Source organism: Rattus norvegicus, chromosome 3, assembly GCF_021556685.1.
Source record: "Rattus norvegicus strain SHRSP/BbbUtx chromosome 3, alternate assembly SHRSP_T2T, whole genome shotgun sequence".
Classification (NCBI taxonomy): Eukaryota; Metazoa; Chordata; class Mammalia; order Rodentia; family Muridae; genus Rattus; species Rattus norvegicus.
The window spans coordinates 70507499-70522885 of record NC_141536.1 but is presented as its reverse complement, the minus strand read 5'-3'; the positions used below and the strand labels follow the sequence as shown (position 1 = coordinate 70522885).

Here is a 15387-nt window from a genome sequence, read left to right as displayed (position 1 = left end):
GGCTTTCCCCGGATGCTTATGTTAGCAGGTAGATGTAATGATTACATCAACTAATTCAGTAATTTTTTGTGGTGTATCTCTGTATAACATTCTAATTTGAATAAGTTGAAAGTACTGAGACTTTCCCTGGGAAGAAGATTCGATTGTTAAAACTGCAGCACATGGCCTAGATATGTAATTTTAAATAAATTTAAATTTTAGGGATAGAATGACTATAAATCTATTATTCTGCTCGAAAAACAAATAAATGTATAAGAGACATAAAAATTCTTTGTCTTATAGTATGTATAGCTGTGTCATGCTGTCCAAATTTCCTTCTTGAGGTACTTGAAGTTTTTGTCATACATATTTTTCACTTGTTTGGTTAGAGTTACCCCAAGATATTTTTTATATATCATTTGTGACTATTGTGAAGGATGATATTTCCCCATTTTCTTTATCAGCCCATTTATCATTTGTATAAAAGTAAGCTACTGATTTGTTTGAGTTAATTTCTTATTTGACCACTTTGCTAAAGTTGTTTATCAGCTGTAGAAGTTCTCTGATTAAATTTTTGGGTTGCTTATGTATACTCTCATACCATCTGCAACTAGTGATACCTTGACTTCTCATTTTGCAGTTTTTAATCCCCTTGATATTTTTTGTTGTTTTATTGTTCTGTGTAGAGTTTTAAGTACTATACTGAATAGATGCATGGAGATTAACAGCCTTATCTTATCCCTTATTTTTAGTGGGATTGATTCAAGTATATCTCCATTTAACTTGGTATTGGCTGTTGGTTTGCTGTGTATTGATTTTATTACGTTAATATATAGGCCTTGAATTCCTGATCTCTCCAACACGTTTAACATGGAAGTATGGTATATTTTGTGAAATGTTTATCAGCATCCAACGAGATAACTATGTGAATTTTTTTGAGTTTGTTTATATTTTCAAACATATATTTATAATTTCAAAATACAAACCATTTATATTCAGTATTTAACTATGATTTTATTCTAACAAATTCAATTATTTAGTCATCAATTCCTTCAATCCCTTTTTAATAATATACTTTTTACTATTCCACAAACACTTATTGTGTAATCAATTGATAGGTGACACAGACATATATGGTACAATATACAAAAAAATATGAAACGTAAATAAGAAGTACTTTTGTAATAGAAGCTCCTATCATGAAGATATATTTCTGCGATATATATTTTATATTTTGGTTAGGAATACAGTACATTTTTAGTTGTGACATTATGTTTGTTTATCAGTTTGATACAATCAAAGTCTGTACTGAGAGTAATACTGTACGCTCTGCTGCACAGGCCCAATTAAAGCATATCACTTCACCAGAGAGCATAAAGATATCTACTTAATAGATTCAGGTTTTATATACAGGAATAAAGAAAATACAGCATTTAAACAATTTTTATTATTTTAATTTAGAGAATTTTATAATGTACAAATAAAATCAAGCAATAAAAATAAATATCAAGCCAATAAATGTAAATAAAAGAAGCATTTTTACAAGTTTTTATAGCAGATTTTAAGCTTTTATCTGAAATGTTGCATTCATTTAGAAATACATATGCACTGGAAAAGAAAAAATAGACAATACAAAGAAACTACAGATTGTTTGAGTGACAATATATGGCAAATTAACAAGCACCAGGGGCATCAGCAATGAAAGTAAGGTTGATGACAACAAAAAGGGAAGGATCCTAAAGTCCCTTCATAAGATGAGACATTTAAGCAAGGTCTATGGTGAGTTACAAACAATGCTCAGATCTTAGTTTTCCCTCTCTTGAATTTAGATTTTTTTTGGTGATTTTAGATTTTCACACCACTCATAGTAATGATTGGATGCAGAAGGCTAATGAAGATGTTTACATAAAAAAGGTAACACATTCATTCATTAAGAAAACTTAATAAATCAAGTATACAATCACCATTTAAGCCCTGGTCCATAGTACCTGGTTTTTGTTGTTGTTGTTGTTGTTGTTGTTGTTTTGTTTCTGTTTGTGGTTTTTTTTTAAGAAAAAATCTATACTACTGAATCTTGTGATCTTTATGCACTTCTAAGTATATTTTCTTATATCTTCTATTATTAGAAATGCAATCCAGCCATTCTCAGTAAAAGAGGTTGAGATCTATTGATTTCTTCACAAATACAGAATTTAGATTTTTGACAACAGAAATAATGTTAACAAGTAATTCTGTTCATCCTTTGTAATTCTTAAACATCTGTATGGAAAACAAAGAGTGAGGGTATCAAATCTTGGTATTGATTTCAAAAAACACGGTGTATTGTTTTCCGTGTCCTGTGGAGAGCATCTTTTACATCTTTATTCCTTAAACTGTAGATCAAAGGATTCAACATGGGTATAACCATGGTGTAAAATATTGAAGCCACTTTATCAGTGTCAAAGGAATGACTGGATTTGGGCTGCATGTACATAAATATTAAAGTCCCATAGAAGACAGTGACCACTGTCAGGTGGGATCCACAGGTAGAGAAAGCCTTGAGCCTGCCCTCAGCAGAGTTCATCCTGAGGATGGCTATAAGTATTAGTAGGTAGGACACAAGAACAAGTAGAAGAGAGGAAATCAAATTAAAAGCAGATAAATACAACAATATCACTTCTATTTCTTGTGTATTTGAGCAAACCAAAGATAACAAAGGAAGACTGTCACAATAGAAATGACTGATGACATTGGAGCCACAGAAAGACAAAGTGAAAATCTTAATCGTGATTAGAAGAGCCACAATTGAACAGTAAAGATAAGGGATTATTACAAGCACCCAGCATAGTCTTTTTGACATGATAACCATATAGAACAGAGGCTTACAGATGGCCACATATCGATCATAGGACATTGCAGACAGAATATAAATTTCACAAGCAATGAACATACTAAAAAAAGTCAACTGGATAGCACAAAGATAAAATGATATTGTATTTTGATCTACAAGAAAATTTTGTAACATTTTTGGTCCCACAGCTGTTGTATAACCCAGATCTGTAGTAGCAAGGTGTCTAAGAAAAAAGTACATGGGTGTATGAAGCCTGGAGTCCACCACAGTCAGGATGATCATGCCTGTGTTGCCAATCAGGGAGGTCAGATAAATGCTGAGGAATAGTCCAAATAATGGGGCTTGCAACTCAGAGCGGTCAGTGATGCCCAGCAGGATGAATTCAGTCACCATTGTGGAGGTGTGGTTCTCCATTCAGATTTACAGAAAGTCCTGTCTTGAGTAGAGACATTTGAATTGTGAATAGATTTCAAATATCATATTACTCAAAGTAGTTTCAATAAAATATCTCCAATTATTTTAATTTACTTTTAAAAATTACTCTATTTCAAAGATGGACACATACTCCTATTATATAAATGCATACAGAAATGAAGACATGGCTGGAAAGACACAGATATGAATCTTTGGTTCTTGATTAAAGTTTTAAGTGGAAAATAATGTAACTCCTTGGAAATAATATTTTCTTTTTCTAACCACAAGGAGAAGAGCCAGTTTAATTCAATATTAAGTATTTTAATCTATAGAACATCTTCCTATACCTAACATCTAACCAAAGAGTCATTCAGTCTTAATTCCTATTAGTACTCTCAGGATGTAAGAATTTTGCTATGCAATCAGATACCCATGTCTAAATTAATACATATGAAATTGTATGAATGTGTATATTATAGTATAGAGAGAATATAGAATGAATTCTTGAAATTGTTTTTAGTTGGATTGATTTGCACAAACTTGTTGAAATTTATTTTCTTATGTTTTTACTGTTGATATGATTAATACCATATTTTTTCATTTAACAATTTTATATTTTTGATTAACTATATGATGCATGTAAATAATAATTCATTTAGCTATACCTACTAAATATAATGCATATGCAAATAGCAATACTTAACATATACATATACGGACTAATTTTTTTACAAATGCACTTAACTCGGGTTTTATGTATAGATGTACTAAATCCTAACACATTAAAATGGACCATATAGTGTTGTTGCCACAATCCATTTTGGTCAGATCTATGCATACGTTTTATGTTACGCATTACACAGAATTGTCTTGATTTAAAGAAACTAAACAGCATGTAAATAAGGGTACATGTGCAACCTGCTTACACAAAATCTAGCATATACAAATATTCCTTTGGGAAAATCCAGTGAGATGTGCAAATTAAGTTTTTGGCATATATAAAATCAATAGGTCCCTATATGGACTTTTCAAAACCTGAAGCAAAGGTAAATGATCAAACAAGTTTGTGCTTCCCACACATAGTCAATAAAGACCATGAACATAACAGTTTCAAACAGTCACTGCAAATACTATCATACCTGAAAGAATTTTCATTATAAATATGTGTACATATCATGTACAATAGAATCTTATTTTCTTTGGTAAATCTGAAAAGATGAATAAAGGCCATGGAAACAAGGTATCTCCAAACTACCACGGTCTGTATCTCTAAATGCCCAGAGGTTATTTTCCTAATTTCCTATAATTTTAATTAATATTGTATCCATTACTAATAAACTTAATAAAGATATATTCTATGAGAAAATAATTTATTGTTAATAAAAGGGAAAAACAAAGTATAGGAAAACTATAACAAATAGTATAAAATCCTGAAAAATTATATTGTCTCCTTCATATAAAGTAATATTTTTTGAAAGAACACTTTTATTATAATATAACTTATTTTTATACAGTGAATCAGATACAAACCATTAAAGCCTAGAAAAATATGAAGAATGCTGAATTTAATTAAAAGAATTCATTAAAATTGACTTATGAATGAATTCTCAGGATACCACATTGATTAAGAGGTAGTATATTATAATAGTAACTGTTTAGTAATAGCATTTCTAATCATGGCTACCCATGTTTAAAGCTTTATACTGGATAAATCTTTAGAGGAGAGTACATACCAGAAAACAAAAGCAAAGTGCAATATGATAGCATTTGCTTGAATAAAAACAAGGGTCAGTAAATATTTCTTTGGTTAGTTCACAGGGACAACCAAATTAGACAAATCTTGCAAATTTGACATAGAACTCAACGTAATAAGGCATGCCTGAATAATTCCAATGTACCAGAGAGAAATTTATAGGAGGGGAATAATTCTTACTTTTGTAGAAGGTGTACATGTTGATGTTTTCTGAGAAAAGTCAGAAATAAAATGATATGAATTGTAATCATGGAAGAAAGTGCAGCCTCTGTGTAAATAAGAACAAAATCACCCAGCAGTCACTCTTCTGTGTACAGCTGACTGTATTTAATTGACACTTCACTCACTTGACAGGTTGTTTTATAGTGTGGTTACCTGATAGTATTCCCTTCTCTATATAGTCATTTTGTATATTAATCATGCAAAATTATCAATTATTGCATAGGTGATAATCACTTGATCTCAGTTCCTTTTGCCTTGGTTTAATTTGCAATGATATAAAAGTAAAAATTTAGGTACACTTAATATCAATTTTCTTATACGTGAGGACAGACATGGATTTTTTCATCTTAAGAAATTTAGGACTCAAAGAAAAGAAAAACATTATTTAGTATAAATTATTTTGTTCATTGACATTCAAATGCTATTTTTCAAAACTCTAATCTCAGAAAATTACTTGTAGTTAGTACAAAAAGAAGCTTTCCATTGTCACAAAGATATTTTGTGTATCTCTTGGCTGTCAAGTAATGGTTTTCACACCCATAACAAAGGAATCTTTACAAAAGGATCAATGGCTCAATGGCGCAGATAGATCTGTCCTCAGAAAAAATTATTGAGTGTAGGGACTTGAATTTGAGAAAGAGGACACAGGTTGGAAGGGAAAACTGACTCATGAACTTGTCCTCTGATCTTTGCACATATGCACTTGCACATAATTAATTAATACATTGTAAACATTTTAAAGATTAAAAGGTAATCATATCTACACTTTTCCTTTATGAGAAATCACTTGTTATCATTTCAATTATTTAAGATACTTTACCATAATGTATTTCATTATGATAATTTCACAATATGATTTTGTCATGTATTGTTCTAATACCCCTCCACTTCTCTATATATAATTTCATTCTTTGGATAGTTCTTATCTTTATGCAAGATGCTTTACCACTCAGGGTTCATGATAATTTTGTATGGGAATCTTAATAATCTAGAAACAAATATAATTGAGTATTGGTGAGAAAATATTATTGACTTAATACTTTTGTTCTCAAATTCCATTTTTTAAATGACATCAATTCTTCCCATCTAGGTCATCCACTAGCAAGAAAATTGAGTGTGTGTGTGTGTGTGTGTGTGTGTGTGTGTGTGTGAGAGAGAGAGAGAGAGAGAGAGAGAGAGAAAGAGAGAGAGAGAGAGAGAGAGTTAATATACTTAATATATTCCCTCAACCTCAGTTAAAATGTCCAATAGCAAACATGAAAAAAGGAAATGAACAGATATTACTTCTGCCCAGATATCTTGGAATGTGAGAAAGACTAGACAGTGAAACACAAATAAACATCTCTAGATGGTGAACCTTTAGTAAAGAATGTCCACATTTCCTTAGGCTTAAAGGACAGGGCTCTGTGGGACACTTTGTTACCTGGTGTGTAACTCCTGCCTTCCGTTCCCACTGTGGCTCTTAGCTCAGGTTTCTGAGATCTAATTTTGCACATTTTTAAACCATAGAGACTCTCCCTAAGGAGACATCAAAATTATTAATTACCAGCAAAGTTTTGAAAGGCTAATGATGTAATGCCTAAAAATTATAACCTTTCAGGATCAATTTGTTTTCAGCTGCAATTTAGTTACTTGTTGTATAGGTCAACATTCCCACTTACAAGTACTTATCAAAAGTAATGCAGCTAAGTTCTCAAAGGAGAATATGTGCACTCATGGTTCTTATGCCATAATGTGGCCAGGATATAAAAGAAATAAAATATCTAATCATGAATGAATGAACAAGAAAGTTACTTTTTACAAAAAATAGAGTACAATTTAATTATTAAAATGCAAGATATGATACCAGGGATGAACATGGAGAACACCAAGCAAAGTGAAATAATCCTCAATAACGTGAGGATAAAAACAATAAGTTTTCTATTATATGAGTTGCAAGAAGCTAGAATAGAGGGAATATAATTATAATCTAGAGAGAGGAACATTATCACTGCAATCTTGTATATATTTGGACAGACCAAGTATAACAAATTAAGATTGTTACAGTAGAAAGGAATGATGCCATTGTACACACATAAAGATAAAATAAAAATCTTAATTGTGAATAGAACAGTCACAATTGTGCAATATGGTAAGGACTGCCACCAGTAACAAATATAATCTTGACATGAGGATCATCAAAGCAGAGGCTTACAGTGGAACATAGTGTTCATTCAGCATTGAAAACAGGATAAAGAAATCTCTCAAGCAGTGAAAAAAAGATAGAAGACTAAGTCCAAAAGTCACAAAGTCTAAAGGATACTAGGTTTTGATCTACAATATTTCTAACATTTTGGTTCCAACAGCTCTTGAATAAACAAGAACTCTAATAGCTAGATGTCAAGCAGGAAATACATGGATGTTTGCAGCTTGGAGTCCATCACGGTAATTAGGATCATGGCTAAGCTGCTCATCAGGGAGATCAGATAGATAAGAAACAATCCAAAAATTAATGCCTATATCTTAGGGTGATTTGTGATGCCCAGCAGGGTGAATTCAGTCACCACTGTGAGTTGTGCTTCTTAATCTCAAAAAATAAATACTGAGATTATAAATTTTTAAACAAAAAAACTAGAATTTACTGACTAAATGTAAATCTTACTGAGTAAAGACCGGCTGATAAATATGACAGAAATTGTACTACTGTGGAATTAGCATGAGGATAATTTCATTTCTATAGCTCTTTTTGCAGCTTCTTTAACCTCTTTGGTCCTGAGACTGTAAATCGTTGGATTTAACATGGGAATCACAAGTGTATAAAACACTGACACCACCTTCTCTTGTTCTACAGAATACTGGGAGCTTGGCTGAATATAATTAAAACTTAAGGTGCCATAGAATATAGTCACAGCAGTCAGGTAAGAAGCACAGGTGGAGAAGGCTTTTTGTCGTCCAGAAGTTGAGCGTATTCTCAAAATGGCCAGAGCAATGAATAAGTAGGATATGACCACAATCAAGAGAGTACCAATGGCAATAACTCCAGAGAAGATCAAGAGCAAAAATTCGTTCATGGAAGTGTCAGAACATGAGAGTATCAGCAGCGATGGTATGTCACAGAAGAAGTGACCCACTATATTAGGTCCACAAAAAGACAGCTTATACAGACTTAGGGTGTGTGTCAAAGAGTTAATAGTTCCACCTATGACTGACCCAATAACCAGCATGGTACACTTTCCCTTAGACATGGATACCATATAGAGCAATGGGTTGACAATGGCTACATAACGGTCATAAGCCATCACTGACAGCAAGAAGCCTTCTGTGGTGACAAGCACTCCAAAAAATAAATGTTGTATGATACAGGCAGAGAAAGAGATGGCTTCTCTTACTACCAAGAAGTTAATCAACATTTTTGGTGCAATGACTGATGAATAACAGGCATCTACAAATGATAGGCAACTGAGGAAAAAGTACATTGGTGTGTGGAGTTTGGGAGTGATACAGATTAAGAGAATCATGCCCAGATTCCCTAACAAGGTAATAGCATAAACCACCAGAAATAAAACAAAGAACATTATCTTCAGTTCAGCTCGATCAGTCAATCCCAAAAGAATGAACTCAGTAACAACTGTACAATTCTCAGAAGCCATTCCCATTTTATCAAACCTGAGGAAGGAAAGACAGGGGTATACAAAAATAAGTTGGTGTTTATAAAATTCAAGCAGAGACATTATATGGTTTAATATAACCAAATAATAAGTAAATGTTGCTTTATTTATATACAAAAGGGGAGGGATGGCAGAGAATCAAATAATAGATAAAAGGTTTTCTGACAAGCCTCAAGAAACCATATTATTTTACACTTACCTAATTTTTTAAAAAATAATATAATATTGCTTCTTTCTGACAAAAATTGCTTTTTCCCCACAAAAAATATACTAATAAAATTCGTAGTTCTAAGTAAGAGAAACTTCCTCGTGGTTATGTTAGCCCAAAAAAATTCCAAAAAATAAAAATACAGACCATTGCTATTGCCTTTTACTGGCTCTAAGAAGTTAGAAGTAAGGCACTTCTGATGAGGGTATCACATGCTTGGGACACAGAATGAGCTGCATCTATTATTCAAAAGGTTCCTTTTTCTGGTCTAGGTTAAATACTACTAGAAATTCTGTGCAAATGCCAAGAAGTGAAGCAATATATAGTCTTATGTAGCTGTGACATCTATGATCCACTACAGTGATCAGCATGACAAAAAGAGTCATATAAAGGTACAATAGCAGCACATATATTGGCAATAATCATTGGAAGTCTAAGCATATTTAAGGCCAACTAAAGAGGAAGAATATCATTCTGAATTCTATAAAGCTATTCAAATTCATTGGGTCGGTGGGATCATAGATCTAGCAATTAATATACTACTGTCACTTTGATAAATCATAGTACCTCCTTAATATATTTTAAATTTTAATCTTATGACTATATGTAAATACAATTCATCATAAAAGCTTCTCTTTATAGCAAAAGGAGACCAACTGATCATGGAGGTTACAGTCTCAGTAAATATTCAATCCAAAGTTCCCACATCTATGGTACAGAGAACAATGCAGAAGAGGGTGTGGAAAGACTGTAAGAGTCAGACTCCAGAAAGTCTACTGTAAAACATACTTTCCCTGAAATTTGTAAAAATAAGGCAATGAAAAAGTGGGGAAGAGATTTGAACACATAGGCAGTGGAGAAAATTTCCTGAACAAAACACAAATGGTTCATGCTCTAAGATCAAGAATCGACAAATGGGATCTCATAAAACTGCAAAGCTTCTTTAAGCAAAAGACACTGTCATTAGGACAAAATGGCAACCAACAGATTGGGAAAATATCTTTACCAATCTTACATCTGATAGAGGGCTAATATCCAAAATATACAAAGAACTCAAGAAGTTAGACTCCAGAGAGCCATATAACCATATTAAAAATGGGGTACAGAGCTAAACAAAGAATTCTCAGCTGAGGAATATGGAATGGCTAAGAAACACCTAAAGAAATGTTCAACAACCTTAGTCATCAGGAAAATGCAAATCAAAACAACTCTGAGATTCTACCTCACACCAGTCAGAATGGCTAAGATTAAAAAACTCAGGTGACAGCAGATGCTGGCAAGGATATGGAGAAAGAGGAACACTCCTCTATTGTTGGTGGGATTGCAGAGTGGTACAACCATTCTGGAAATCAGGCTCAAGGTTCCTCAGAATATTGGACATTTCACTACCTGAGAACCCAGCTGTACCTCTCTTAGGCATATACCCAAAAGATGTTCCAACATACAACAAAGACACATACTCCACTATGTAAATAGCAGCCTTATTTATAATAGCCAGAAGGTGGAAAGAATCCAGATGCCCTTCAACAGAGGAACAGATAAAAAAATGTGGTACATCTACACAGTGGAGTACTACTCAGCTATGAAAAACAATGACTTAATGAAATTCATAGGCAAATGGAATGAACTAGAAAATATCATCCTGAGTGAGGTTACTCAATCACAGAAAAATATACGTGGTATGTGCTCATTGATAAGTGGATATTAGCCAAAAAACTCAAATTACCCAAGATGCAATCCACAGGCCACAGAAAGCTCAAGAAGAAGGATGACCAAAATGTTGATGCTCCCACTCCTTCTTAAAAGTGGGAAAAATATCCATAGGAGGCAATATGGAAGCAAAGTTTAGAGCAGCAACTCAAGGAATGGCCATTCAGAGCCTGCCTCACATGTGGCCCATATATATACAACCACTACAACTAGATAAGATTGATGAAGCTAGAAAATGCATGCTGAAAGGGACTGCAAATAGAATATGTCTATTTCTCTCCTGAGAGACACACCCAGAGCATGTCCAATACAGAGGTCAATGCTAGCAGCAAACCACCGAACTGAGAATATGACCCCTTTGTGGGGAGTTAGAGGAAGTATTGAAAGAGTTGAAGGAGCTTGCAAACCCATAAAAACCACGATGCCAATGAACCAGAGCTTCCAGGGACTAAACCACTACTAAAGATTATACATGGACTGACCCAGGGCCCCAACTGCATAAATAGCAGAGAATAAATAGCCTTGTTGGTGCACCAGTGGAAGGAGAAGCCCTTGTCCTGACAAAGTTGGACCCCTAGTGAGGGGAATGTCGTGGGTATAAGGGGGAGTGGATGGGCAGACATCCTTATGGGGGAGGGGTAGGGAATAAGGGGCTTATGGACAGGCAACCGGGAAATGGAATAACATTTGAAATGGAAATAAAGAAATATATCCAATTAAAAAATTTCTGTTTTAATTAAGTCTTTACCACAATATAATTAAGTCTCCACCACAAATAAATAAGTTCAATTATTCAGTACTTGATTTAATTTATTTTATGAGCTTTGGTCCCTTGAATAAAATAGAACTTGCTTTTATATATCTACATTTTTCTCAATCTTCCACATTATATTACTAGATAAAAAAAAGAATATTTTACAGAATGAAGAGATAAAATAAATGATAAATGATAATCCAGCTTTAATAATTTAATTTACTTAATATAATTGCAATTTTTTTTTTGGAGCCAAGGCCTTCCACTTGCTAAGCAAGCACTCTACCACTGAACTAAATCCCCAACCCCATAATTGCAATTTTAATATAGAGAGATGGTTTGACATTATGCCACCTTGGGATTCCAATATATTGATAAAACTTACTGTATTATGTTGATAGATTCACTTATCTTTTCTCAGCTTTACCGCAGGTACACAATAAGTGTTGATAATAAAATAGATGGGCAAGTATGTCAGAAATACATACCTAGACAAACCCAATGTGAGTGTATAAATTACTTACTTTATTTAAATTTTTACAGAAAACATAATGGTCACAAACTTGGCCTAATTGTCATAGTAAAAATGCCCATCCTATCAAAGGCAATCTACAGATTCAGTGTAAACCCCATCAAAATCCCAACACAATTTTTCAAAGACATGGAAAGAACAATTCTCAAATACCTCTAGAAAGGCAATAAACAGAGAATAGTGAAAACAATTGTTAACAATAAAAGAATGGCTCGGTGAATCACCATTCCTGACCTCAAGCCCTCCTACTACAGAGCAACACTGATTAAAAAAAAAACAACAACAAAAAAAAAAAAACAAAAAAAAAACTGCATGTTATTGTTGCAGAAACAGACAGGATTAATGGAATAATCTTTCAATCCTTCCTCTAATTCCCCCAAAGGGGGACCTGTTCTCAGTTCAGTGGTTTGCTGCTAGCATTCACCTCTGTAGACTTGATCTTTGACAAAGAAGCCCAAGAATACAATGGAAAAAAAGAAAGCATATTTAATAAATTGTGCTGGTCTAACTGGACATCTGTATGTAGAAAAATGAAAATAGACTCATATTTCTCACCTTGCACATAGATCAAGTCCACATGGATCAAAGATCTCAAAATAAAACCAGATACAGTGAATCTAATAGGAAAGAAAGTGGGAAAGAGCCTTGAACTCATTAGCACAGGGGAAATTTTCCTAAACAGAAGAACTCCAGGGGTTCACACCCTATGATCAAGAATTGATAAATGGGACCTCATAAAACTGGAAATCTTCTCTAAGACAAAAGATATAGTCAGTAAGACAAATTGGCATCCTATAGATTGGGAAACAAACAAACAAACAAACAAACAAACAAAAAACCACATAACCCAATTATAAAAAAAGGGTTTAGAACTAAACCGAAAATTCACAACAGAGGAAACTCAAACGGTTGACAAGCAGCTAAAGAAATGTTTAAAGTCCTTAGTGATCAGAGAAATGCAAGTCAAAATGACCCTGAGAATCTACCTTACCCCAGTCAGAATAGCTAAGATCAAAACCTCAGGTGACAGCACTTGTTGGCAAGGATGTGGAGAAAGAGGAAAACGTCTTCATTGCTGGTCAGATTGCAAACTGGTACAACTATTCTAGAAATTCATCTGGAGGAGGTTCCTCAGAAAATTGGAAATAGACCTACCTAAAGACCCAGAAATGCCACTATTGAGAATATACCCAAAAGATACCCCACCATGCCACAGGGGCACATGTTTGACTATGTTCCTAGTGGCCTTATTTATGATATCCAGAAGCTGGAAACAACCCAGATGTCCCACAACAGAAGAATGGACACAGAAAAAGTGGTTCACTTACACAATGGAATGCTACTCAGCTACTATGAACAAAGACATCCTGAGTTTTGCAGGCAAATAGATGGAACTAGAAAATAACATCCTGGATGAGGTAACTCAGACTCAAAAGGTCATGCACGGTATGTTCTCACTAATAAGTGAATATTAGCCAAAAAAAAAGTACAGAATACCCAAGATACAGTCCATAGAACTCAAAAACCCAACAAGCAGAAGGGTCCATTTGAGGACACCTCAGTACCACTTGGAGGGAGAAAAAAGCACACACAAGGGGGGAGCGAGTGAGGCACAGGGGAAGGAAGGAGATGGAGGTGGGGGAAGGTGAGCATAATTGGTTATTGGGTGGGGAAAGAACTGAAGCCCTGAAGACTAGCAGAAAGAATGGAAACAGGTGACGAGAGGAAGGAGGTTGGGAGGACCCCGTAGAATGTACCAAGGACCTGGGAAGTGAGAGACTCTCAGGACTCAAACGGAGAACCATAGATGAAATTCCCTCCAGTTAGTAGAGGGAACTTATTGAACCCACCTCCGGCAGAAAGACAGGGATGGGGGAAAATGTAAAATGTATTAATTTAACCAATTGCATTAACTTAGTTTAAACTTATAACTTCTTTGGGATGAAAACAAGTGAAGTGAAATTTTCAGGATTTTTTTTCTTTGATACATTATTAGGCTGCATGATTTAATGACATTTCACTTCTTCTTGAAATACCATAATGATAGCAAAAATATAAGACTTAGGAGTATTTATGTAAGCTCCAGTCTGTCAGCATAGCAGAATATCATTAATAGTGTCAGGGATTGCTTATTTCATATGCAATGTGTTTTAAGTTGGGCCAGATATTGGTTGGCTCCTTCTTTATTCCTGAAAATTTTGTAGGCAGGACAAACTTTGGGTTTATGGTATTGTGGGTAGTTAATGTTCTCCTCCCTCCTCTGGAATTCCCACTTGGCTACAGGAGGTGACCACTTCAGTCTCAGTATCCCCCAGTAGTAGAATATATTAGCTAGGGTCACCATCATAGACTCTCTAGAACCTCCAGTGCCACAGGTCTCAAATTACACCGGAGATCACCTCCATTGATTGCCATTCTCATTCCCAGTCCTCTCCTATAGCTCCTCTACCCTCACCTTGTTCCCATCCCTATTCCCCTCCTCACTCCTGCTCCCAATATCATTATATACTACAATTGAATTTAAAAGAAAAGCACATTTAAAATTTCTTTAACAATATTTAATTACTACAAGCATATGATTAAATACAATGAAATAAGTTAAGGTTTTGACTTATTTAAATTTGACTTAGTCAAAATTTCAAGTTATGAGCTAGTTCCATACAAAGAGATAAAAATGTCAATGTGATTGTCAAACAGTCTACCAGGATATGCCATAGTTTTCCAATGCCTTAGAAAGTTGTATAAGTAAGTTCTCCTTTAACTCTCAGACACATCATTTAGAGCAGTAATAAAAGGATATTTTTACACAGAATGTCTATCATGATAGACAGTTTTAATTCATAAGTACTTTGGAATAAATTGAGCTACAAATGTAAATCGGAAATTAAATTGTTTGGGTTTTTTTTGAGATTATGGCAGCTTAGGGAAAGTAAAAAAAATAGGATGAAATAATTTAAATATTGATTTAATTACTTCTAACCTTATAATCAACATATGACTTTTCAGACACTACAAATATACTTCTAAATACTATACTTAATATGGAATTATCAAAATAATGAGAATAAAGATTTTACTATAAAATGTAACTTACCTAATATTAAATTATAGGTTAAACCTTAAGGAACTGGAATTTTCTCCAGGGTTTCTTCCCATTACTAGAAATTAATCTTAGATAACTATATGATATACAAATTATTAAACATATTAGTATAGGTAAGTATAGGTGGCCTAATGCCAAACAAAATATGAAATGAAAATGTAATACACAATAAACACAAGAATGAATGAATGAAACTTAACGTATTTTTCTAAAGGGGAACAAACTAGATACTAGA

General features: G+C 33.8%; 2 protein-coding genes across 2 annotated transcripts; both read right to left on the bottom strand.

Moving 5' to 3' along the window:
• Positions 1 to 2284: 2284 nt before the first annotated feature.
• On the bottom strand, positions 2285 to 3223 carry LOC148006500 (olfactory receptor 8K3-like). Its single transcript, XM_087655037.1, has one exon. It carries the CDS (start codon positions 3221 to 3223, stop codon positions 2285 to 2287), a length of 939 nt encoding a protein of 312 aa, XP_087511163.1.
• Positions 3224 to 7888: 4665 nt separating this feature from the next.
• On the bottom strand, positions 7889 to 8827 carry LOC148006499 (olfactory receptor 5J3). The gene has a single exon (XM_087655329.1). The coding sequence runs from the start codon at positions 8825 to 8827 to the stop codon at positions 7889 to 7891; it is 939 nt and encodes a 312-aa protein (XP_087511455.1).
• Positions 8828 to 15387: the final 6560 nt, after the last annotated feature.